The 25436-nt window shown below is 63.5% G+C and overlaps 2 protein-coding genes across 4 annotated transcripts; one reads left to right on the top strand and one right to left on the bottom strand.

Annotated features, from left to right (window-relative positions):
- Nucleotides 1-1323: 1323 nt before the first annotated feature.
- LOC101943651 (matrix metalloproteinase-17-like) lies at nt 1324-20194 on the top strand. 2 transcript variants are annotated; one of them, XM_005313093.4, is made up of 11 exons: nt 1327-1811; nt 3442-3804; nt 4652-4784; nt 5563-5728; nt 9405-9688; nt 9780-9956; nt 10381-10471; nt 11980-12062; nt 12941-13093; nt 13427-13684; nt 13966-20194. In XM_005313093.4, the coding sequence occupies exons 2-11, from the start codon at nt 3619-3621 to the stop codon at nt 14250-14252; spliced, it is 1818 nt and encodes a 605-aa protein (XP_005313150.2). In that variant the 5' UTR covers nt 1327-1811; nt 3442-3618; the 3' UTR covers nt 14253-20194. The 2 variants fall into 2 exon arrangements, with proteins under 2 accessions (XP_042715235.2, XP_005313150.2); XM_042859301.2 differs by lacking the exon at nt 12941-13093 and having other exon boundaries at nt 1324-1811.
- On the bottom strand, nt 16249-24055 carry CAPG (capping actin protein, gelsolin like). Of its 2 annotated transcripts, none has more exons than XM_005313089.5 (10): nt 23892-24055; nt 22403-22437; nt 21982-22154; nt 20668-20822; nt 20079-20246; nt 19524-19673; nt 19252-19344; nt 18715-18847; nt 16818-16906; nt 16249-16414 (listed from the first exon to the last, which is right to left on the bottom strand). In XM_005313089.5, exons 1-10 carry the CDS (start codon nt 23964-23966, stop codon nt 16349-16351), a joined length of 1137 nt encoding a protein of 378 aa, XP_005313146.2. In that variant the 5' UTR covers nt 23967-24055; the 3' UTR covers nt 16249-16348. The 2 variants fall into 2 exon arrangements, with proteins under 2 accessions (XP_005313146.2, XP_023955385.1); XM_024099617.3 differs by lacking the exon at nt 23892-24055 and adding an exon at nt 22870-23634.
- Nucleotides 24056-25436: the final 1381 nt, after the last annotated feature.

Here is a 25436-nt window from a genome sequence, read left to right as displayed (position 1 = left end):
AACACAGGCAATTTTTTAAAAATAATCAGTAAGTGTCAGGGTCTTTCTGTTGGCCGTTGGGTTACGCGCCTGTCGGGGTCAAATGTTCCTCTGCAATCCGGAGAGCTAGGAACGTCTTTTAAAAAAAAGGAAAGCTGAGATTCCTACGTGACCACCTGACTCCAGGAGCTGGGGCTTGAAGAGAGTGAAACTGGCCATCAAATCAAGCACTGCCTCCTAGAGGGACAAGGGGATATTGTAGAGTTTCCCCAGACCTCACTGGGATTCTCCAACCGCAACCTGCCCGGGCAGAAGCGGACAAATGCTTTCCAATCCTCACAGCCGTGTTTCTCCCCATTTCACAAATTTCCAGGCCAGCAGGGACCACTGAGACCAGTTTGAGCTCCTGCATAACCCAGGCCAGAGACTCTCCCCAGTGACTGCTGCGTCCGACTCACCAACTCTTGGATGAGGTAGAGCGGCTCTTTTAGAAAGAGACCTCCAGTCTTGATGCAAGCTCAGGGTCTGCGAGCTCTCTGAATAACGAGGCCAGACTTTCCTGGGGCAGTGCCTCTCCTCACAGCTCAGAATCCTAGCCAGAGAATCCTAGACTCCTGCCAATGGGAAGGGACCCCCAGTGGGACATGGGCCCTTCCCCCCCGCCCCCCAGCACAGCATTGACTTTGTTGTCTCATAACCCATCCCTGATCAACAAGCTCCAGTCAGAGCCTTGTGTTTCCCCAGGAGGCTAGTTCCACTCCCTCCCTCGGGAACTTGTCCCCTCACCCAAGGTGCAGTCAGAGCTGTTAAGATTTCTTAAGGCTCCAGCTAGATTTTCTCTGCTCTGGCAAAAGCTGGTGTCTCGGTTGAGACTCACTGTCTTGCCAGGACACGGCCCCCACTCCTCCCCAGCAGGGACTCCCCACTGTCACCTCTACAGCCTTCTCCAGGCCTAACCGAGGCCCCAGGGCTGCTGGAGCAATTTGTAGAGTGGGGGTGCAGACAGCCACTGAACCCCACTGTAAACCCTGCCTATGACGGAAACCACTTCAAGCCAGGGGGTGCTGCTGCTGCACCCCCTGTACTCCTAGTTCCGGCACCTACCCCAGGACCCCACCCAGGCCTCCATGGATCACTGCCCTGGGTTTCTGGGGGTTTAGACAGCTGCGTCTTCATATCCTCGCCCTCCTGGCTAATACCCAGGTGTGCACACAGACACGCACGCCTGCACACTCACCATCCTTCACACACCCATATCCACACCTGCACCCACTCGCACACGATGGCTCCTCGCTCGGTGTCTGCTGAAAGCAGGTGACCCTCCCTGGCTGGCCCGGTTGGTTGTGAAGCGGGTTTGGGTTAGGGCAGCCCCATGGAGAGAAGACGGGGGGAGTGTCCCTTTAAGCCGTTCCCGGACACTCCCTTCCTCCCAGCCGGCCCTCGCCCTCCCCCGTAGCTCCGTCCACCCGCGCTGGCGAGTGGCTGGACAGGCTGGTGCGGGACAGAGAGAACCCGGGATGAGCCTCAGCCCCGGGGAAGGACGCAGGGCTGGGGCAGAGACCAGGCTGGGCTCGGCCCGGGGCGATCCCCGCCGGAGCGGAGCTGAGAAGGGGAAGCCGAGCCCCTGGCAGCAGGGCGCGGACCGGTTCCAAACGCCGCCCGCGGGCGCAGGGCGTTTTGGCGAGGCGCTGGGGGTGCGGCTCCGGGGAAGGCGCATGGGGAGCTTGGCCGGCCCCAGGATAGGGGACGGGTAGCCGCTGCAGGTCGCGAGCGGAACGGGACCCTGCCCACGGGGGCGCCCTGGGGGAGCCCGGCTGCAACCTCGGGACCAGGTGAGTGGGGGGTGGAGGGGGAGAGGCCATATGCCCAGCCACAGCGGGACCCTCCAACCCCTTCCCCACCCCACCCTGCTGCATCTGGGATGTCACTGCCTACGACCCGCCCTCCATGGCAGTGACAGAGCAACCCTGCTCCCTATCTCTTGCTGCATGTCTGTACAGCGCCTGGCACAGCCCTGCTCTCAGTCCGGCCTACAACAGGACAGTCCGTCATGAGACGTAGCAACTGAGAATTAGAAACTAGCCGCAAGCGCCCAGCCTGAGAACCTCCGTGTTAGCTAATGACCACACCCCCACACGTCCTTCCTTCCTTAGATGCAGCTGTGTCTGGGGTGGAGCCTCACAGCCCTTTCCCCATGCACAGCAACGGGGGGGGGGGAGTTCAGCACTTCAGTTTTAGAAGCTGGCTTCTCCTGCAGCACCAGGAAGTGGGGGTGCCAGAACAAGGGGTGTGGCTGTGCCCCCCTGGCTGGAAGTGGTTTCCATGGTATACAGAGTTCATAGTTTGGATCAATGGCTCTCAGCACCCCCACTCTACAAATTGTTCCAGCCCCCCCTACTCCCAGGCTGAAGGGCCTTCCCCACCCCCTGCAGTGCAGCACCCCCCCCATCATTGTGTGGGGGGACTGGGGCCAGCGCTGACTCAGAGGGGAGAGCGCCCCCACTATGTATTATTCCTAATGAGTCACCCGTGCCCCCTAGTCCAGCACTGTGGCAGTGGGGTCAGCGCCAACTCAGAGGGCAAAGTGCCCACTACTGAGTCACCCACCCTGCTCCCTGGGAGTGGGGGACCAGCTCCCATTCCTGGACCAACAGAGCCCAGCCCTGCTGCATCTGGGATGCCCGGCACATCTCTCGGCCCATGCTGCAGCATGGTGGGGTGAGGTATGCCAGGAGCCGGGCATGCAGGCTTAGGGGGCGGGAATGCAGGAATTGGGGCTGTCCCGGGATGACAAGCCGGCTTCCTGCCCAGTTACAAGCTTGGGGTTTCTTTCCTGTCAAAAGGGGGTAGAAAGTAAGGCCAGTTGTGGAGGTCTCCCAGCCTTGGAGGGGGGAGCAGCCTTGGAGAGGGGTGTCCTGGAGTTTGCAGAGGTGGGTGGCAGCAGGGGGGTGTTTGGTGGAATGTGGCACCTGTTCTAGTTACACCCCATTTCCCCTCACTCCAAGCAGGCAAGCACCAAGCTGGGGACGCTGGAGGTGGGGTGTCCCGTTTGCCGGGCTGTGGAGTCTCCCACGCCCTGCTGCAGTGACAGCTGCCCCCGTGGGCTGGTGTCACGTACCCGGCATCTCCCAGGCCTGGCTGTCGATGTGCACCTGGCCCCGGACTAGCAATTCTACCTGTACCAGCTCACTAGCCCCCCACTGGGCTGCTGCTGGTGCCACTCGCTGGCACGGTGCCTGGCTGCTTGGGGGCACTCTCGGTTTGGGGTCCCAGTGCCCTGCTGCTTCCACGGGCTCGTGGGGTCTGAGCAAATCCCACACGGAGCCGGTCCCGACCCCTGCGTTTCCCAGTGGGTCTGCTGCCCACTCAATCTCACATCACTGGAGCTCAGGCATGGTCCCTGGACACTCCCCAGCTGAGCAGGGCTCTCAGCTGGGTCTATTGGTGCCCTCTCCGATGCAGGAGGCCAGGCTGCAGCTGCAGAGATGTCAGTGTCCCGGATCCCGATGCCCATGCCGAGGCTCCAGGCAGCAGGGATTCCAGCTCCCCAGCCCAGACTTGGCAGATAAAGCTACCGAGAAGCCCCCATCGTGGATCAGGGCTCTCCGCCCTGCAGACCAGGCCCGGTGCGGGAGGCGCATGGAGGTGGGAGAAGCACCTCTGCCCGGCAAACACCCCATGGAGCAGCAGCACCACCCGGAGCTCCGGCAAGAGATGACGACACCCCCCATCTTGGCACAGGCGGTACTGATGCTCTCGCTGCTAGTGCTGCCCACCAGTGCCCGTCCTGTGCCCACCCCGGCGGATGAGAGCGGGGAGGTTGTGGTGAGTCCCACGTAGCCATGCGTATGGGGCTGGGGGGGCCTAATCTGTCCTCTTGATAACGTTCACTTGCCCTCTGCTTCCTCCCCCCTTCCCCAACCTCCAGTTACCCGAACGGCTGGGGAGGAAAGGGGTGTGGAGGCCAGGATCTCACGCAGCACTTCCACCCCACCCCACAGTTCTCCTGGTGCCCCTCAGTCCCGACCCACAGCCCCCTGTAGTCCCAGCCCTGGGCACATCACTTCGGTGTGGACCTGACCTGATGTGTGGACAAATGGGCATTGCTGTCTGTGACGCAACAGGGAACGGGGTGGATTTGACCTGGGAATGTTGCAGGGGAGTTACATTGGGGATGGGGGGCTTCCCTTGAAGGAAGCTACCTGAGCTGTAACCTGAGCCAGGAGGGGGGTGGGGAGAAGTGACACCTTCTGGCCGGGAGACTGAACAAAGGAGAGGAGGAGCAGAGGGCAGGGGGGAGAGAGCTGCTGGAGGAGTTTTTAGTTTGTTTGGTGCTGGGTGGTGGAACGCAGGGAACCCCGAGGCTGGGGTGTAAGCTCCCTGCCCCCCAGATGGCTGAGAGTCACGGTGAATCCCAAGAAGAGGGGTGCAGGGTCCTGACTCCCCCACACTCCGTGACACTGTCTCGAGTCGAGATTCGAACCCAGGCTGGGAAGGGGGTGGGGCCTTTGCTCTCCTGGAGAGTTGGTCACTGAGGGGAGAAGTTTCTGGGGTGCCCAGCTCGGCTGGTCTGTGTCTCAGGTGGGGCACCAGAGCCAGTGGCTCCGAGAAGCTGAGCGGGCTGGGTGCTTGCGACGGTATCACTCTCCCGTGTGTGTGTGCTCCTTGCCAGGCCTGGCTGATGCAATACGGCTACCTCCCCCCCGCTGATCCCGTCACCGGCCAGCTCCAGACCTGGGAAGCGGTGACCAGCGCCATCCGTGTGATGCAGCGCTTCGCGGGCATCCCTGAGACTGGGATCCCAGGTATGCAGAGCCTGCACCTGCCTGCATCCCCCAGTCCCTCCATCGTCCCCGCCTGCAGTCCCCAGCCCCTCTGTCATCCCTGCCTGCAGCCCTGTGACAACCTGCAGTGCTCCAGGCCAGCCTGCAGCCCCAGCCCAACCATCACCCACACTACACCCTGCCTTGGCCGCTGCCGGCAGCACCTGGACCCCACATTGTCCCTCTATGGGCTCCTCTCCTGGTTCTCTCATATCTTCACCAGCCCCTCCTGAGTCTGCCAACCTGCTCCCGTCTGCATGGCAACCCCTCTGCATCAGACCATCCCTGCACCCAGTGGCTACCCGCCCTGCTCTGCTAAGGGAACCCCCGAATTCTGTCTGTCTGGTCCGGGATCCACCTCTCAGCGGGGAGACTCCGGCTCCTTTAACCCTCCCCTGCCACGCTGCCCTGTCGGCCCAGATGCCGTCCATGAGCCCCCTGGATAGGATTCATCGCTGGGACCCCTGCCTGGATGTTGAGGGAAAGCAGGCTCAGCAGGGCCCTTGTGACCCAGCTCATGAGTCAGCCAGTGCCCCCCTTCACACCAGCCCAGGGCTATGCCATAGCTACAAGGCGCTCCTTCAACTGGGGGTCCAGGTGGGTGCAGAGTGGGCTCTCCCCTAAGGCTGTTCTCCAAGAGGCAGTCTGCCTGCAGGGCTCGCTTCACCCCCAGCTGAGAACTGACAGCTCACTGCACTGCTGTGTCCCAGGCGGCGCTCTGACCTGCTGGCCGGTGACGCACCTGTGTTTCCCTCCGCAGACGATGCCACGCTGGCGCTGATCCGGACGCCACGCTGCTCACTGCCTGATGTGCTCCCGGAAAAGCTGCCCAAGAGGAGGAATGGGAGGCTGTGGCGGAAGAGGAGGAAAAGTCGGGGCAGGCGGAGCGTAGGCCTGGCTTGGACCAAGAGGAACATCTCCTGGAAGTAGGTACCAACCTGCTCTGGCGGTCGTCAGATCCCTGCTCCCCAACTGGCCTGGGACGTGAGGCCAACACAGCCCCGTCAGGGCACCTTGGAGCAAACCTCATGGCTAGGCACCCAGGGCATTCCAGTGCCACTGCGTCTCATGGGGTGTAACTCATCCAGGCTGCTCAGAGACACGCTCAGCAAAGTGTGTTAATCGGGGATTGGCTAAATAAACCCCTCCCGCTCTCCTAGCCCTAATCCAGCGCTGTCCAAACTCTCACACTCTGGTAATGAAATTAACAAGGGCTCCAAAAGGCTGAGCTACTGAACGGGGTTTTTAAACCTGCCTCTAACACAAGACACACGCACGGACACCCCACACCCGGAGGAAAAGTGGACAGTTAAGCAGTAACAGATACCCAAATAACAGTGGCTAGAGAATGGGGAAGGGAGCATGGACAAAATGTGTATAAAGCAGCTGGGCTGAGTTGTGTTCTTGGGAGTTAAAGGAAATTGGCTAATCAATCCGCTGCATTTGCTAGCAATTAGTGTGGGGGAAGTTGGGAAGGGGGCGGGGAAGGTACAAGCCAGCTGGAACAAAGCAAACCTGGGGGCCGAGTCCTCTGAAAGAGGCAGAAACATCATCTGGCAGGTACAGAGGCCGTCAGCTCTTGGGTGCAGGGGCTGCCTTGGCTTTTAGTTTTGCGCCTGGCACGGAGGGGGGGGGTCTGGTCCATGACCAGGGCTCCCAGGCGCTGCCACTCGACAGATAACGACATCATGGCTGGTTAAAACCCATTGCTGCCCTGCGTAAAATAACGACCCACACGTCAAGAGGAAAACCCTGCTAGCTCTGAGCCCGGTAAGCAGCAGAGCATCGGTGTCTGAGCACTGAGGGCACATTACCAGAGAACAACAAGGGTTTGTCTGCAGAACCCCTCTGAGGGACAGGCAGCGCAAGGCCCTGGGCCTGCAGCAGTCTGCATGGGGTGGACCCTGGGCCTCTGCAGAACCCCGTTTGGAGCAGGGCTACACATGGGGAGGGAGGTGAGAGCATGAGCCAGGGACTTCGGCATCCTGGGTTCAATTCCCTGCTCTGCCACAGACTCTCTGCGAGATCTTCGGCTGGTCGCTTTGCCGCTCTGTGCCTCAGTTTCCCATCTGCACAGTGGGGGTAACAGCCCAAGGGGTGTTGTGAGGCTAAATCCATTGACAGAAGTGAATCGCTCACAGGCTGCGGTGATGGGTGCTGTCACGGACTCCCAGGTTGTGCCCACTCTTGGCCCCAAACGGTCCCTGGGGAGAACCCGCTTTAGTGAGACAGCCCTTCTCAGGGGGTCCACTCTTTCCTGGGGGTTAAGCACCTCTGCCTCCTGGAACCGCACCTCTCACCTGTCTCTCGCCGTGGGCCCCCTGAGGGAGTCCACTCGCTCTGGACCCCCGGGGCCTCCACTCCCAGAGGGAATAATGCCCCCTGTTCTCTAGACCGGAGCGACTCTCAGCCAGCATAAAACAGGAGGGTTTATTGAGTGTCTGAACACAGCACAGGAAACTCTCAGGGCCTCAGGCCTGGCCTCCCTCAGCACAGCACATCCAAGTCTCCCTGCATCCAGGTGGGCTCTGCCTGCTTTCTCTCCCCAGTCCAGAGACCCCTGTTTTCCCGCTGGGCATCCGATATCCCCTGCCCCCAAGCCCTGCCTCTGTCCTTTGTCTTGTGTCCAGGTAAACAGGGCCGCCTCTTCTCTCATCCGTCCTCTGGCCCCCTCTGGCTGGAACCGGTTGGTCAGGTCACTGGGGTCCTCTCTCCCCAGCCCATTATCCTCCCACTGGCCAGAACCGGCTATCATGGCCGAGCTGGGATACCAGGTCTCCATTCTCCAGGCCATTGGCCAGGATCCCAAGTTCCATTGCTGGTCCTCTATACCAACAAACTCCCTCTCTCCTCACCTCTTTAAACCAGTAACACCCAGGGAAACTGAGTCCCACCCCCTCTGCACACAAACCATTGGAAAAAAAAAACCAAGAAAATCCCCCACTTCGTCACAGGGGCCACAGAAGTACCATGGCCAGATGGCTGCGTAGGGAGTTGGCACCAGATTTTCCAAACTCCTTGGTGCCCAGGAGCCCCCATTATTGGGGGTGTGTGATGGAGCAGGGAGCGGGGCAGATTTGATTTTTAGTTTGTTTGGTCTGGGTGGTGCAATGCAGGGAACCCCAAGCTGGGGTCTAAGCTCTCTAAACCCCCCAGAAGGACTTGATTGAGGGGTTCTGGTTGTACCTACATGTTCTGCTTGGGACTGTGTTCCTGTCATCTAATAAACCTTCTGTTTTACTGGCTGGCTGAGAGTCACGGTGAATCTCAGGAAGCGGGGTGCAGGGCCCTGACTCCCCCACACTCCGTGACAGGGGGAGGGGGGGATTTTTCATTGTCCTGAATGGGAGCTGTGGGGTGTGAGCTCCTTTGAAGACATGGCTGCATGGGAGGTGGCAGAACTGGCCCTGCGGGTGCATCGGATACCTGTGCCACCTTGCCCAGGGGCAGCGCTTGCTGGATTTGCTCTGCCGGCCATAAGGGGACCTGGGGTCGCAGGTCCCTGGGTGGCAGTCCTCTCAGATCGTGTGAGCAAAGCAGGGCCGGGCTGGGGTCAGCACTCGGAGGGGAGTCCTGGCCCTGGCAGGTGCAGTAGGGCAGGGTCTTCCTCTGGAATAATGTTAGAGTGTAACACTAGGGGGTGCTGACCTGCCACTACCAGGGTGACCAGGTTGGTCACCAGCGATCCCATGGGGATGCAGGCGCCAGGCTGATCAAGCAGTGACAGCAGAACCCAGAGGTTGCAGATGATGCTGAAGTGGGAACTGGGGGTTGGCTTCAGCTGGGGGAGCCGGGAGACAATGCAAAGGGTCTCGGAGAGGTTAGACATGCAGGCAGGAGCTGACAACCAGCACAGTATCGCATGGCGACGTGCAGACAGGCCTGCCCAGCAGTGCCCGTAGACGCTCTGATTGGAAAACCAAGGGCTTTGATCCGCAAGAATCCACGCTGGTTTCCCCACACGCCCCCTCGCTCTAGCCTTGGGGTTTCCCTATTAAATGGCAAAGACCCAAATGGACCCAGGAAAATGGAGACAGTGACACACGGGCCGTCGCTCATATTAGGGGTTAGCTCGACCCCGGTGCAGCCGCCCCCGTGACAGCTCCTCCCTCCCCCGAGAGTCAGTCCGGGGGCCTCCAAGCTCTCGCCACCTCGCTCGCTGGGATTGTTGCTGCAGGAAGCAGAGGCACCTGCTGGGGTGTGCTCTTGCCCCATGCCCGAGCAATGGGGCACCAGCAGAGCTGTGGCAGGGAGCCCAGGGCTGGGCTAGCAGGGGCTGTGGGTCGGGAGTGAGGGGCACTAACAGAGCTGGCGGGTGAGGAGCCCAGGACTGGGCTAGCAGGGGCTGTGGGTCGGGAGTGAGGGGCACTGACAGAGCTGTGGGGTGGGGAGCCCAGGGCTGGACTGGCAGGGACTGTGGGCTGGGAGTGAGGGGCACTGGAAGAGCTGGAGGGGAGCCCAGGGCTGGACTAGCAGGGGCTGTGGGTCAGAGTGAGGGGCACAGATTGCTCACCCCCAGCTGGTTCGTGGCTGTGCCTGTTTCCTGACCGTGGGCCTGGTTCCGGTCCCCACGGGCCCCTCTCTTGGCGCTCCGCCTGGCAGGGTGAAGACGTACCCGCGGGAGGCGCGGCTCAGCCGGGAGACCATTCGTGCGCTCATGCACTACGCGCTGAAGGTGTGGAGCGAGGCCGCCCCGCTCACCTTCCACGAGGTGGGCCGGCCCAGCGCCGACGTCTCGGTGGAGTTCCTGCGCCTGGACCACCAGGACGGCTACCCCTTCGATGGGCCAGGGGGCATGGTGGCCCACGCCTTCTTCCCCGGGGACCCCCAGCGTGCTGGCCATGTGCACTTCGACAGCGATGAGGACTGGACCTTCCGCTCGCCAGGTGGGCCCCGGGACAGGGAGGGAGCGCTCCGTCCGGGCCCGCCTCTCCCCTCACTAATGCCAGGCTCCTCACTCCCCTGTTCCCCTTGCAGATGACTATGGGACGGATCTCTTTGCTGTGGCCGTGCACGAGTTTGGTCACAGCCTGGGCCTGGCGCACTCGCCCTCCAAGCGCTCCATCATGCGCCCGTATTACCAGGGCCCGGTGGGCGACCCGCTGCAGTACCAGCTGCAGGCCGATGACCGCGTGGACATCCAGAGGCTCTACGGTATGGCCCGCCGGGGTGGGACTGGGGTGGGAGCCCTCTCTGCCCGGCTCTAATGCCAGGCTGTGTCTCCGGGACAGTCTCCAAGCCAGAGCCCGGATTCTGTGCCCAGCTGTTGCAAACAGGCCTCTGAAAGAGGACTAGCACCGGTGGGGTGGCCAATCCGGCAAGTCTGTGTCCCATGCACCGAGATAGCGCTGGATGAGCTGAACTCGGAGCTCATTTTTGGGGTGCACTGCCATCTCATGGGAGAGCAGAGCTGGGACCATCCCCAGTGTGGATAAAGCAGCTGTCGGGGTGGGGCTGCTGCCCGGAGAGGCTGCGCTGACCTGCAGCTCGTTGTGTGGGGCTGAGAGCTGGCTCACTGCAGGATGTGGTGGCTGGACTGTGGGGAGGCTGATGGCCACGTGCTCTCACCCGCATCCAGGGAGCCGTGTTCTGCATTCCACAGAGAAGCCGGAGGCATCATCGCTGCTCCCGGACCCTCCGTCGCTGCCCCGTGACTTCCCTGCCTTGAGGTGAGCCGAGACCATCCCTTTTCCCTCCCCACCCTGCACTCAGACCCAAGCCCCCTCACGCGGGTGTGGGCCTGGCCTGGCTGGGATCCCCGGGGGTCAGCTAGCAGCTCCCACTGTCCCCAGTGGGTTCCGTGGTGTATCCAGTTCGTTCAGAACCGGGGAACCCCTGGTTCTAGGCCTGTGCGCTGAGCGGCCCCTGGCCGAATCCAGAGTCAGGTGAATGGGCAGCACGCTGGCAAATGTAAGTCAGTGTCGGCACGTGCCACTGACACCTAGCAGGGTCCTGGGTTAACAGCATCCTCTCGGGAAAGGGACCTGGGCACCCATCTCAGAGGGGTCAGGAAAACGATCCAGGGCTGGAGACATTCTCCTCTGAAGTGGGACTGAAACGACGGGGGAGGTCTCCCATAGAAAGGGACGAGTAAGAGAGGGCAGGATAAATGTATCTAAAATCACAGCTGGTTTAGAGCAGGAGGCGCGAGGGCGTCCGTTCTCATGGAGCAGGGGTGGCCAACCTGGGGCTCCGGAGCCACATGCGGCTCTTCAGAAGTTCATATGCGGCTCCTTGTCTAGGCACCGACTCCGGGGCTGGAGCTACAGGCGCCAACTTTCCAGTGTGCCGGGGGGTGCTCACTGCTCAACCCCTGGCTCTGCCACAGGCCCTGCCCCCACTCCACCCCTTCCCGCCCCCTCCCCTGAGCCTGCATTGCCCTCACTCCTCCCCCTCCACCCCCGACCCTCCTGCATGCCATGAAACAGCTGATTGGGAGGTGTAGGGAGGGAACGGGAGGCACTGATTGGCGGGGCTGCCGGTGGGCAGGAGGCGCTGGGAGCGGGGAGTGATGGGGGAGCTGCTGACCTATTACTGTGGCTCTTTGGCAATGTACATTGGTAAATTCTGGCTCCTTCTCAGGCTCAGGTTGGCCACCCCTGCCACCGAGCAGGGGGACGTTCGGTGGAGTTGAAAGGTGGGGAATTCAGCACTGCTATGGGGGAAAACTCTTTCACACAGTGTGATGAGACTGTGGAACTCATTGCCACAAGATGTCAGTGAGGCCAAGACTCAGCCGGAATCCAGCAGGGGCTGGGTGTTTCTGTGGATAAACTGGACTCTCCAGAGTTATCACAGTTAAGGATGATAACATTTTTGGAAGGCCTCATAAACCTGCCCATCTCTAACTACTGGAGACCTAAAGTGGGGGACAGATTGTCCCCCACCTGCGACTGCGGGATTCCTACACCTCAGGACACTGGGCTAGAAGGACCTCGGGTCTGACTCTGTCTGGCAAACCTAGGCCCTTGTGGGGTTTGCAGCCATGCTGTCAGGTGGGAGTAGGGCTAGCGAGGTGCGGGGTCCCATGGGGTGACCCGACGCAGGTACAGCCTCAGCCCCAGCCTCTCTGCCAGGCTGGGGGTATTTTCATGGCTCTGCCTGCCCCTGGGAGCCGTGGGAGGGCAGGAGGGGAGCCGACCGCGTGCTGCTGACGCGCTCCCTGCTGCCGTGGCAGGTCGGAGAAGGAGTTCCCAGATCGCTGCTCCTCCAGCATTGACGCCGTCGCCCAGATCCGCGGGGAAACCTTCTTTTTCAAAGGTCTGTCCTTGCGCGTGGGGGATCGGCCCATTGCACTCCGTGTGGGACCGGCCAGCTCCCTCTGCCCCACGGAGGATGGGGGGGGACATGCTGGTATTATGATGTAGTGGGGTGACCCCGGCGCCTGTGGGACCAGCTGCCTCTTCGCCCTGTGGCGGGGGGCAGCTCCCCAGGCGAAAGCCGAGGGCTGGGCCTGTGGGGGCACAACCTCCAGCAGGGGGTACGCTCCAAGGCCGGGGGGCGGCGCTGCCTGGGGTGGGATGTGGATGGGGTGCAGTGGGGAGGGCATCCCGGCGAGTGTGGGAAGAGACAGGGTGGAGGTTCCCCTGTGTCCCTGCACTCCCCCCTCCCCGCCCGTGCTGCCAGACCCGCCCCTTCCCTCCCTGTTCTCTCGGGGGCCCCAGCCCTCGCCCCATGGGGCCCCCGGCCTGGCTGCTGTGCCAATAGCCCCATACGCCTGGCAGCCCTGTGCTGCCTCCATGCCCCAGGCCTTCCCCAGCTCCCAGCTGTAGGCAGGAAAAGGCCCCTTGTCCCTCAGCTCCAGGGGGTGGCCCCACCACCTCCTCGTGCCCCTGGCTTGGGAGAGGCTTTTCCTGAGGGGCAATGGGCCGGCAGGGGGCTGAGTCTGTCCCTGGCTGAGGGGCTCTGCTCAGCCACCCCAGCAGCTGCCCCCACGCAACACCCACGCTCGAGGGGTTGCGCCAGTTTTGCCAAACCATGCCCAGCCCGGGGCCCATCTCTCCCCTGGGCCCCTTAGCGCTGCATGGCTGGGGGCTTTCCTTGAATCGGGGGCCCCAGCTGTGGCATCTGCTCTCCCAGGACTGATGCTGCTGAGCACAGGGGGCAGCCGCTAACCTCCTGTCTCCCCCGCGAGCCAGGTCAGTACTTCTGGCGTCTGACCCACGGCCGGCACCTCACCTCCCTGCGCCCCGCACTGAGTGCGGCTTTCTGGCGCGGTCTGCCCCGCAGCCTGGGCAAAGTGGACGCTGTTTACGAGAGGCACACGGACCATCGGATCCTTTTCTTCAGTGGTGAGAGCCAGGGGCACGGGGCAGCAAGAGTGACGGGCACCGCAGGGCCAGCCAGGGCATGGCGAGGAGCCGTCCTGCGCCCTGGGGGTGGAACACACCCTCATGCCACCCTTGCAGGCTCAGCCATCCCCTGGCAGCCCACGCCAGGCACCCTTGGGTGGGGCTGCAGGACCACCATAAACAATCCCCCTGTATCTCATCTTCTGGTTCATAGCTAAGTGAGAGGCCTCTGCAGGGGAATGGGGCGGGTTCCCCAGCGGTCTCCTGTGCCCCGGCTGCTCCCTTCAGCGCCAGACTGCCTGGCACCCGCTCACCACCCCCCCTCTTCCTCAGGGCCCCTCTACTGGGTGTTTAAGGACAACGGCGTGGAGGAGGGGTACCCGCGCCCCGTCACGGACTTCGGCCTGCCCCAGGGGGGAGTGGATGCCGCTTTCTCGCGGCCTCACGACCGGAAAACCTACTTCTTCAAGGGCGGGCTGCAGTGGTCCTACGACGAGGCCACGGGGCGCATGGACGAGGGGTCCCCCACCCACACTGCACTCGGGGGGCAGCTCCCCACCCCCGTGGACGATATTCTGAGCGGGAGTGACGGTGAGTCGCCCCCCTCACTCTGGCCCCCTGCCTCGTGGTGATTCAGTCCCTCAGTTCCTGCATGTGAAAGGGGACCCCACCTGTGTCCCATGGAGACTCCCCAACCTGTCGCTCTGCCCCCCCAAGTAAAGGGTTACTCCCTGTGCCCTATGGAGACTCCCTGCTCTGTCTCCACCCCCCCCCCAGTTCCTGCGTGTTAAAGGGGACCCCTTGTGCCCTCTCCCCCAGCCTTTAGCCGCTCGCAGAGCCCTGACGCACTCATGACGCCTGTCTCTCTGCAGGAGAAGTCTATGCCTTCAAGGGCCGGCAGTACTGGAAGCTGGAGCGGCACAGCCTCAAGCTGGAGACGGGTTACCCTCGCTCCATTGCCAGGGACTGGCTGGATTGCACCGGGGAGCTCTACCCGCCACCGAGCGCCCCCACCAGCCCCCCCACGGAAGCCAAGCTGCAGCCGGATTGGCGGGGCCCCCCGTTGGAAGTGGAGCGCTGCGTGTGCCTCAGCTCGGCCCCCCGCGCCACGCTCGGTTGGACGCTGGCAGCGCTGCTGCTGCTGCGGGGGCTTGGCTAGGCTGCCAGCTGGGGCCGCCCATGCCCTGCAGACTAGTCCTGGTGGCAGCAGACCAGGCCAGGGTGCTGATGGCTGGGTTCGGGTGCAGGGAATCTGCAGGGGTGTGAGGCCTGGGCAGCGCGAATACCCGCGAGTCAGGGCGTTCCCTGGGGCGGCCCGCGGTGCTCTGTCTGCAGGCAGCGGCATGGGACGGGTCCCTGGGTGAGCGGCCGGGCGGGCTTGGCCAGCCTGTCTTGTGCTTGCTAACCGCCCACCGGGGCAGAGCTGGGGCAGGAGCACAGACCTCCTCCGCTCGCTTGGGGAAAGGGACAAGCACTAACGGCCTTCAGCCTCTCGAGGCTGGATGGGAGGGTGCTCAGATGGTCCAGCTGGGCCGGCGCCAGCCAGGGTCTAGCCTTAGCACCTCGGCCACAGCCTGTGTCCTGTAGGTGTCAGCCGCACCCAGTGCAGGGGGCCGAGTGATGGGCCCTCCGTGATCCACTCACTATGATGCCAGCTCCTGCCGCGGGGCACCAGCTCTCCGTCGCCCTGACTTCCCCCTTCATTCCCCAGCTCTCTGTCCCCTCAACTTCTGTCTCCCCATCTCCCTCCCCCCCCCCCCGACCATCGCCCCATCTCCCCCCCCCCCCCCGCCAGCCCGCCTTGCCTCAGGTCCCCTCAGTGCTGACCTGGGGGCAGGAATGGAGAGGAGGGGTGGATGCTCCACTCCAGCTTAGCTTGCAGACCAGGAAGCTAAATTATACACCAGGTGCCCTGGCCCTGCCCCACACCCTGCCAGCTCCCAGCTGGCCTCTGTGCTCTGGTGGTGGCACTCAGCGCCCAGGGGCCGTGTCCCCCCGGCGGTGAGAGAAAGTCCCTGCCCCATGCGCACTGCTAGCCCCCTCCTCCCTTTCCCCCCCCCACTTCCTCCGGGGCCTTCTCCGAGTCCCATGAAGCTGCTGGCTCCACTGCGGCGCTGGGCAAACAGCCCCACTGTGCCCAAAATGACCCAGGAGCCCCGAGCAGCTGCTGCCACCTGCCCCTGGGATGGGACCTGGCCCTTTGCCCTCCTGCCCAGAGGGGACTTCCTCCCCCTGGCCCTCCCATGGGGTGGCAGGTCGAAGGGGCCCCGGGGACTGTATCTGCTCAGTGCTTCTCTTGCCCAGCCCGAGCCCTGCTGGGCCAGTGCGTTCGCACACCCGTCCACGTCCCCAGGGCTGCCCTCCGGCCTGGGGGCAGAGGTGAAGCCGGCCACAGCCCCGTGAGGCCCAGAGTGGGAGCAGCCTCGAGCCAGCACTTCTGTTACAACCAGGCCAACCAATGGCTTGTGGTGCCCGTGCCCCAGGCTGAGTCCCTGGCCCCATAGCAAGGCTCCCCCCTTTGAAGCATCTGGCGCTGGCCCTGTTCAGAGACGCCCCCCAGGTTGCAAGGGGCAGCTCTAGAGCAGAGAGCCCTTTGGCCTCCGGTCGCTGGCTCCAGCCCCGGGCAGCCTCCCACAGTAACAGACTGTAGCTGGACTCTGCTAAACCCTGCCCCACCTCCCACATGAGCTCCCAGAGCCTGGCCCCTCTCTCCATCCCCTGCCTTAGCCTGGATCTGCTGAGCGGCCGTGGCCTCCCACAGTCCCCCCCTCGCAGGATCTCTCCGGCATGTGGTGGCCAAACACCGCTCAGCCTCTGCCCAGTCGGGAGATGCTATGTTAGCTCCTGGGCTCCTTCAGCGTCAGTGCCTGGGAGCTGCCCCCAGCCATCTGATCCCTCGCTTGGGGACCCTCATTCCCCACGTCCCTCCCCGGGGACAGCTGTCACGTCTCAGGCCTGGACTGGCGCACACACTCCCGGAGGCCAGGAGCTGCCATCGCTGTTTGGCACCGGGGCTGAGGGGGAAAACGGCACCGTGCCTGGTTCCAGGTCCTGCCCTTCCAAATCTCTCTCCAGCCCTCCCCAGCCCCCACAAGGGCAGAGCAAAGGCCACGGCTGCCCGGACCGAGGGAAGGAGGCGAGAGGAGGCAGACGGGTCCCCGCACAAGTCATTTAATGAGATGCCTGGTGGCTACAGCGCGGAGGGCAGGCCTGGAGACGAAGCAGCACCGGGCAGCCTTGGGGCAGGCCCCAGGTTCACTTCCAGCTCGCGAAGAACTGCCTGAAGAGGGGACTCTCACGGCCCTGGGGCAGGATCTCCACCTGCAGCCAACATGGGGACAGAGACTGGTGAGGTGGGGAGAGTCCCGTGCTCCTAGCACGAGGTGGGGGGGCATGGTGGGGTCCCAAAGACACCCCCCTTGCATGGGAGGAGAGAGCTGCCTTGGGGTGAAGGGCCCTGGGAACCATCTCTGTGCTCTCTGTAGGGGGAAGCCAGGCCGGGGCAGCGAGCCCGGCAAAGGCCCAGAGACACCCAGAGATGTCCTGATTTTATAGTGACAGTCCCAATATTCAGGGCTTTTTCTGATATATGGCTTTTCTATTACCCCGACACACTGTCCTGATTTTTCACACTTGGTATCTGGTCCCCCTACTGGCAGGGAGCCCCCCATCACCTCCCCACTTCCCTTCCCCAGGAGCCCGCTGAGGCCCAGCGCTCACTCACCTGGGTCTTTGGGGAGTACTTCATACGGGAGATGAAATCCTCAGCCACTTTCAGGGCTGCCTCTCGTTCCTGCTGGTTGGCTTTGCGCCCTGGCCCGGAGGGACGGGAGTGTCAGGGCAGCCGATCCCCCGCACAGAGGGGACAAGTCTGGGGGGACAGGGCTGAGTGCTCTGCTGAGCACCCCGGCACTGGGGGAGGTGCCCAGGGTCTGGTGCTAACCCTGGGCAGAGTGACTGTGGGGCAGATGGCAGGGATGGAGAACAGGCCAGTGGGAAGGAGCAGGGCCAGGCCAGGGCTGGCAGGATCCCTGGATGCAGATCACCCTGGCTCCCTTGCTGGGGACTCGGCCCAGGGGCTCAAACCGCAGCGGGGTTGCTCAGAAGAAGCAGGAAGCCCAAGGGGTGGAGGGCTGCTAGTGGGGACGCCCATGCAGGCAGAGGAGGAAGGTGGCAGCATGGCCGGGCAGTGAGAACACGGCTGCAGTGCCTCCATCCGTCCCCCACCACCGGGCTGTGAGCTCTGGCCAGTAGGGGGATCAGGCCCGCCACCCATGGGGGCAGAGCTCGGGGCAAAGAGAGAGCGGGAAATGCCCTTGTGTGGCCCGTCTGGTGTGGAGTCTGCCCCTCAGGGGCTGGGGTAAGCAGGGCACTAGGCTCAGGGAGGGGAAGAAAGCAGGGCATCTCCTGCCCCGTTCTGGGGAATGACTACCCATTGGAGCCCCTGAGACACAGAGAGGGGCTTTCAGACCGGCCGGGGCCTGGGGAGGGAAGGGTGGTCCCCGAGTTCCTTGGGTGCCAGGCATGGAACGGAGAAGTCTGCCAGCTGCCCTGTTGGCAGAGACAGGCAGGGCCTGGCGTGGCAGAGCCTGGCGTGGGGGCAGCCGTGAGGGGACCGCAGTGAAACAGCTTCCGCTCAGCCAGGCAGGTGCAGACCGGGAGCTTTCGCCAGCAGGGCCGTCCCACGTGCAAAGCCAGGCAGGGGTGTATACCGCGCAGGCAGCGCGCATGAGGGACTGCCTGAGGCCTGCCCAGGGACTGGGTGTGACGTTCCTGCAGCGCTGACTATAGTGCACCGGGCTGCTGCATGGCCCTATGCCAAGAGCCACAAGCTACACGGTGACAGCTGAGACAGTGACCCGGTGGGCCAGGTGCCATCGCTGACTCGTGAGAACGCCCGCCATTTTCCAGAGCAACGAGGCCCAGCTCCTGAATGGAATTCCAGCACCTAACTCCCATTGACTGCAGTGAGTTAGGTGCCTAAATCCCTTTGAGGATCTAGCCTGGGAGGGAAGGGGGAGCTTCACTTGGCTCCGTAACCTGCTCCACATTTTCAGGCACTGCTGAAAACCCAGACCCCTTGAAAGGCAGCTCCAGAGGGGACCCCAAGCTGGCTTCTGAAAGCCTTGGCTGCTGGCGGTGGGCACGGGCTCCACCTTGGAGGGGAAGATGGCAGAGGGGCTACGCCGGCTCTGGATGAGGGCTCAGTGGGGAGCTCATGGGCAGGACAGGCAGGGAAATCCTGGCCCAACCCTTCCTAGAGCCAGTGGAACCCACAAGAGACTGACTCGCGAGGGGTTCGGCCACCTGGATCCCTACGGGCGGGACAGGACGGCTCGGTAAGTGGCACCCGTTCTCTGCCCTGCACCCTGCCTGGTGCCCCCTGCCACAGTGCATTAAAGCCAGCTGTGTGTACACTGAAAGCTGCTGCTGCTGCTTGCCACAGGGATGTTCTGCAAAGGGGAAGGGAAGTGGGGCTGGGTGTGGGGTGAGTGGGAGGAGAGGTGGGGTTGGGGCACCCCCCCACTGAGGCTCGCTGGTACCACCCGGGCCGTGTGTCTCTACCCCCCTGCAGAGCCAGCTGGCCCCCTGCGGGCGGGCCGTGCCCCGGGGGCCGGTACCTTTCCACACGTAGATCTTGCCGCACTGGCCATTGTCCAGGACGAAGCAGTCGTCGGTGCAGAGCAGGCCCTGGCTGAAGGGGCTGCTCCCGGACACCTTGGTTAGGTTCATCTTCCCCGTCGCGTCCGACACCTGCCGGGGACAGGGAGAGGCGGATCCCTTCAGCGCCCTTCCCCCTACATTGCCGAACCCACCCCAGGGAGCACAGCCCCCTGCTCCACAGCCCCCACGCAACACTTGGCCCTGCTCCACGGCCCCCCAGCCTGCAGCTCCTAGCTCCCCCCAGCCCGCACCGCAGCCCCCACCCCCACAGCCAGCAGCCCCAGCGCCTCCCCAGCCCCCAGCCTGCACCATAGCCCCCACCCCCACAGCCTCAGCCCTGCTCCCCAGCCTGCACCACAGCCTGCAGCACCAGCCCCTCCCCACTTCAGCCCCAGCCCTGCTCCCCGGTGCCCCGCTGTGCCCAGCCTGTGGCAGGGTGCCCTGCCCATGGTGGCGCAGGAGCTCTGAAGATGGGGCGGGGGGGGGGGCCTTGCCTTATAGAGAGCAGCTGCCCCTGCGTTCTTCTGATCCGCCGTGACGTCCTCCTCAGGGCTGCCCTGCCTCAGAGCGGGCTTGGGACCCAGCACCTAGGGAAAAGGGAAATCCTTCAGAGCCAGCGCCACCACACCCTCTCCCCCCGTCTCCAGCCCGTCTCCTCTGCCCCCTCCCCAATCCCAGCCCCACCCCCATGCCCCAAGCCCTCCCCAGATCCACCCTGGCAGGACCAGAGCAACAAAGGCCCTGCTTCCAGCCCTGCTGGCCAGACCTGGATCATCTCAGGCGGCTCCTCCCCGTCGGACACGATCTCCACCCGGGCCTTGCCCTGCCGCTCGCTGTCCCGGATGGCCAGCGCCAGGTCCCGGGCCTTGTTGCGCTCCAGGATGTTGGATGTCTCCCCGCACCACGTGTAGATAGTCTGAGAGGAGAGAGGGGCACGCATGGAAATACACCTGCCAGCCAGCGCCCGGGCTCCCTACCGCACCCCCTCGCCTGTCAACCTCCCTGCTACCCATCCAGCAACGCTAATGCCGCCACCCGCCAGCGCCCGGCCTACCTACCTCACCCCCCGCCTGCCAACCTCCCTGCTACCCACCTAGCAATGCCAACGCCGTCACCCGCCAGCGCCTCTGCCCGCCTGCCCCATGCACACCCAGCCCCCGCACACCGGCCAGTCCATCCCCACCCCTGGGGCTAATGCACCCACTACTCACCCTGGCTGATCCCCCTCCACCCCCGGGTGCTAATGCACCCGTCACCTGCCCTGGCCGATCCCCTCCATCCCCTGTGTCCGCCCAGGCCCCTGCCCCCGGTGCGGTCTTACGTCGCCCAGGTCCAGGATGAAGCAGTCCCCGGTGTTGTAGCTGGCCCAGCTCAGCTCCCGCTCGGTGGCCCGGATGTTTTTCTTGCCCTTCACTTGGTAGAGTTTGCGGATGGGCACGGAGCCCTGGCTGGACTGGGTTTTGTGAAAGGCGGACTCCACACCGCCCTCCTGAGGGGCAGAGACAGAGAGGGGCCCTGAGCGCCAGCCGGGAGGGGAGCAGGGGGACTAGCTGGGGGCAGATGGAGCAGGTCAGGATGTCGGGGGAGGGGAGGCAGGGGCTGACCCGTGGCAAAGGGAGCAATTGAGGGGTCAAGAGGGGGAAGCAGGGCAGGCCTGGGGTGATGGTGAGGGGTCAGACAAGTCAGGTCAGGGTTGGGGGTTGGGGAGGGGGTCAGGCTGGGTCAGGCCGAGGTTGGGGAGGGATCAGGCTGAGGAGGGTCAGATGGATCAGGCTGGGGTTGGGAGGGTTAGACAGGTCAGGCTGGGGTGGGGGGGGGTCATCTGGGTCAGGCCGGGGTTGAGGGGGTCAGACGGGGCAGGCCAGGGCTGGGGGGCAGTTGGGGATCTGGGGCAGGCCCCTCCCCAGTACCTGGTACTTGATGCCGTGGGGGAAGTACTCCATGAAGACGTCGGACTCGTTGCCCTGCACCTCACGGTGCTGGACGGGCCGCTCGCCCAGCAGGGTGTTGAGGTGGGTGGAGAGCACGGCGCAGGCCCCCTGCTCATCCCGCGAGGAGCTCTGGCCTGGGCGCGGCGGGGGAGGAAGAGCAATGGCTGAGCTGCCACCCGGCTGGCAGGGGCCCCGGCCCCGGTGCCATGGGTTGCCAGGTGTCCAGTTTTTGACCAGAACACCTGGTTGAAAAGGGACCCTGGCGGCTCTGGTCAGTACCGCTGACCGGGCTGTTAAAAGTCCGGTTGGTGCAAGGCTGGCAGGCTCCCTGCCCGTTGGGACGGCCAGGGGGGCTCCGTGTGCTCCCCCCACCCTGAGCACCAGCTCCGCAGCTCCCATTGGCCGGGAACTGCAGCCAATGGGAGCTGCAGGGTTGGGGGCAGCGTGCAGAGTCCCTTGGCTGCCCCCCGTCTAGGAGCCGGAGGGACATGTTGCTGCTTCCCAGGAGCCACCTGAGGTCAGCACCGCCTGAAGCCCACGCCTCGAACCTCCTCCCGCCACCCCAACCCCCTGCCCCAGCCTGGTGAAAACGAGGGAGTGAGTGAGGGTGGGCGAGAGCGAGCGACGGAGGGAGGGGGGATGGAGTGAGTGGGGGCGGGGCCTCAGGAAAGGGGCGGGGCCTCGGGGCAGGACAGGGGTGTTTGGTTTTCCGCGATTAGAACATTGGCAACCCCTTGGCACCAGGGCTGGCTGCGCTGTGGGCTGGGGAGCCCTACAGGATGGCCAGGGGGCCCAGGCTGATGTGCTCACCGGAGAGCCCGAGGAGCCTGAAGTCCCCTCACCCCATAACGGGAGCCCCCAGGCGGGAAGGGGGCTGGCAGTGCCATGCCAGGGAGTGCGGTTAGGGCAGGGAGCAGAGCCCGAGCACAGGCCCTGGCTGGGCTCTCACACCCCTGCTAGCCCAGAAGAGCAGCTCCGGGCCCTGGCTCAGAGCTCAGACCCTGGTCTCTGCCAGCCAGGGCGCTGTCCCCTATGGGGTGTGAGGAAGAGGCGGGGCAGCCCCAGGTCCTGCGGTCTCTGCTCAGGCCGCCAGCTCACCGGCACTGTCAGGGGAACCATGCCCCAGCTCATGAGGGGGCAAATCTCCCTTCCTCAGGGGGGCGGGCATGGCCCAAGGTGCCGGCAGCCTCAGCTGGGCCATGGCCCCAGCATCCCGCTTCTCCCCTCCAGGCTGCCTCCCCCCACAGGGCTGGCCAGGAGCCCGAACCGCCATGCCGGAGAGCCGGCTCTTACCGATCCAGATGTGCAGGTTGGCTTGCTCCTCCGGCCCGTTGTGCAGGACCAGGTAGGAGTCCCCCGAGTAGAAGATGCCCTTGGACTCTGCCGACACCGGGACCGGCTTCATCTTCTCCACCCGCCAGATGTGCAGGCCTGGCTGGTTCACCGAGGCATCGAAGGGGGAGCCGCTGCCAGAGTGAAAAGGGGCTGGAGTGAATCCGGAGAGGGGTGCGAGGGCTGGGGAGGAGGGGCTGAGGGTGGGAGAGGCAGGATGGGTGTAAATCCAGATTGGGATGGGTGTGGGGGAGGGGATGGGGATAACTCCAGGGGATGGGGAGGAGCTGTGGAAAATCCAGGTGAGGAGGGGTGTGGGGCAGGAGTTAGGGGTAAATCCAGAGGTTGGGGTTGGGGGGACTCGGGGCGACTGGCTCGGTACCTTTTGGGGATCGCCGTGTACATGGTGACAGGGCCCTGGGGAGAGAGAGGAGCTGGTTAGCATTAGGGCCGGGTGGACAGAGGGCCAGGCACACCCTGGCTCCCTGGCCAGGAGGTGCCCGCCATGCCGGCGGGCAAGGGCTTCTGCCCCGTGGCTGGGCTGGGGGCCGTGGGCCCCTCCCGGCCTGCACACCGAGAAGGTAACAGAACTGGTTTGGCTGCTGCTGAGTCATCCCCAGCTAGGCAGAGGAAGGAGGAGGTGGGGCCGGGCGTGTGGGTGCAGGGACCCCCGTGTCAGGGTGGGCGCTGGCCCAGAGAAAGCAGCCCCGCCCCCCTCGCCGCCCAGCGCTGGCCGTGGCGAGGCGGGGCTGGGTGTGCTGTGTGTTATTCCCTGTTGGCTCTGACATCCTCTCACACTCCCTGTTACTTCACAGCCCACTGTGGTCAATCATGTGTCGCGTTTCTCACCCGCCTCCCTGCCAGCCCGAGCCGCCCTCGGGGGGCCTGTGCCCAGCTCCGCTCCGAAGGCTTGTTTATCTCCAGCCGTTTGCCTCCTCCGCACGCATCCTGCCGAGATGGGACGGCTGCCAGCCATAGAGTCAGCTCCCCACACCCGCTCCCACCAGCACCCCTGCCTCCTGGTGCCCTCTGCGTGGCCCACCCGATCCCCACCTGCCCGCTGGATTCGACCCTGGGGCTCTTGGCTTTATGCCCATCCCCGAGCTGCACAGCCTGGGAGCCAGTGGCTGCCTGCAGCCCCCAGAAGGGCACGGATGCCAGGCTCACCACTAAATCCCCGCTCCTCTGACGAGGTGGCGCAGCCTGGCCTGTGATGCAAAGCGCTGCATTGCTGACAGCAGGGGCGGCCGAGCCCCGGAGCCCTGGGTAAGCCCCGCTCAGGGCTGGCCGAGCCGCCCGCCGGACAGTGCCCCTCGGCAGTGATGGATCCTGCCCTCTTTACAAGCCAGGCCAACCGCCCCCAAACCCGGGCGCGTCCCTGCAGCTGGCCCCCTTGTCGGCAGCCTCAGCACAGGGTAGAGCTGTCCGGGGACCGACCTCCCATCCCGCCTAGTGCTGCCAGCCCTCCAGGACTATGTCATGGGACGAAACCTCCAGGAATACGGCCAACCCAAACTGTCCCTCCTGGCCCAGCGGGGGATGCTTGCCCTGATCCTGCCTGGCCTGGGGGAGTCGGGCTCCAGTGCTGAGCGCCCTGTAAATGACAGAGGAGGGGGCACACACTGGAGAGGCGTCTGCCCGGGGATTCAGCTAGAGGCAGCTAACTGAGCCAACAAGCCAGGCTGCCAGGAAACACTTAAGGAGCCTCTGCCCGGATAAGCCAGCCCTGATCCCCTGCTTGGGTCCCAGCCCTGCACAAGAAGGGGTCACCCCCTCACGCGCAATTACTGCACCACAACTGGAAGGTTTCCCCTTGCCTAACCAGGCCTGCGACAAACAGGAAGAGGCAGCGGAGGAGCAAAGTTACTCACCGGGGGAGTCGTCAGCCTGTACTGCAAAACCTTAAGCCACAGGAGTTTAAAATCAGATTTCCTGGGAGGGGCCATCCCTCGCCCACACCCTGTTCCTCTCCAGCAATTCGCTACTCTGTGGCTGCTGGGGAGAAAGAGAACCCGACGCTGCTGGGCCAGTGACTCGTCTGACTCCTGACCTGCCCCCTAGCCTGCCATTGCCTGTGCTGGGCATAAAGGCATCAGCAATTGGCAGCTCAAGGGGGGCCTCCATTCGCTTTTCATTAGTGTTATTGTTAGAAACACTGGCCTGGGTTAGTATTTTACTCATTTTAAAAACGGGTTTCAAACAGATCTGAAAATACAGCCCAGCGAAGCTAAGTTACATGCTTCAGCCCCGGCCAGAGGGGCCCTGGGCAATGGCCCTGCTTCCCACCTTCTAACGCAGGCCCTCCACTTGCAACCCGCCTAAACCCGTCCCCCGACCTCCCTAAGGGCTACAACCCCCAGGTTGAGAAACACTTTCGAAAGACAACCGTTGTGCAATGACGTGATTGGCGACTTTGCATCGAAAAAGGGCTGGCGACGTCGCTTTTAATGAAGGCCAGACACCGTTGATGTAGTTTCATTGTTATTTCTTTCCAATACTGTTCATTTCATTGAACGTGTACTGGATAACAAGTTTATTAGTATGTGATATGTGTTGGGGAGGGGGAATATTCCTGCTCCGGGCCCTCAATGGGCTCATACTGCCTTTGCATCCTGCTATTCCAGTCCTGAGCCCCACCCCCAGCGCTGCCAGTGCCCCTCACTCACAACCCACGGCCCCTGCTAGCCCAGCCCTGTCACCACCCTCATCTCTGCTGCAGCACCTGGTGCTGTATATAAACTAGGGCAGAAGATCGAGTCCTGCTGGAGCAGATGGAGCTGGAGAGGGGTGTCCGTGTGCTGGGCAGACATGCAAAGAGCAGGGAAACAGGCCACAAGAGGAAGGAGGTTTAATAAATGAAGGAAACTGTGGCCTTGGGCACAGGACCACGATCTGGCGGGGTGGTTTTCATAGCTCAGCAGAGAAGGTAGAGGAGTTAAAAGGGGGTGGGGAGGGGAGAAATGGGATGTGGTGGTGATCGTGCCAGGGAACTGGAACTGAATCCCAAAGAGCGAGAGGCTCCCTTCACAGATCGTGCCCACTCTTGGCCCCGTGCAGTCCGTGGGGGGTGTCCCTTTCAGTGAGACAGCCCATCTCGGGGGTCCACTCTCTCTCAGGGGTTAAGTCCCTCCGCCTCCTGGAGCCACACCTCGCTGAGCCTTAGCATGTCTGTCTCTCGCCATGGGCCCCCTCAGGGAGTCCACTCGCTCTGGACTCCCGGGGCCTCCACTCCCAGAGGGAATAATGCCCCCCTGTTCTCCAGACTGGAGTGACTCTCAGCCAGTGTAACACAGGAGGGTTTATTGAGAGTCTGAACCCAGCACAGGAAACTCTCAGGGCCTCAGGCCTGGCCTCCCTCAGCACAGCACATCCCAGTCTCCCTGCATCCAGGTGGGCTCTGCCTGCTCCCTCCTCCG

This window comes from Chrysemys picta, chromosome 2 (genome assembly GCF_011386835.1).
Source record: "Chrysemys picta bellii isolate R12L10 chromosome 2, ASM1138683v2, whole genome shotgun sequence".
NCBI classification, from domain to species: Eukaryota; Metazoa; Chordata; order Testudines; family Emydidae; genus Chrysemys; species Chrysemys picta.
Note: the sequence above shows the minus strand (reverse complement) of the source record. Positions and strands in the feature narration are given on the sequence as shown.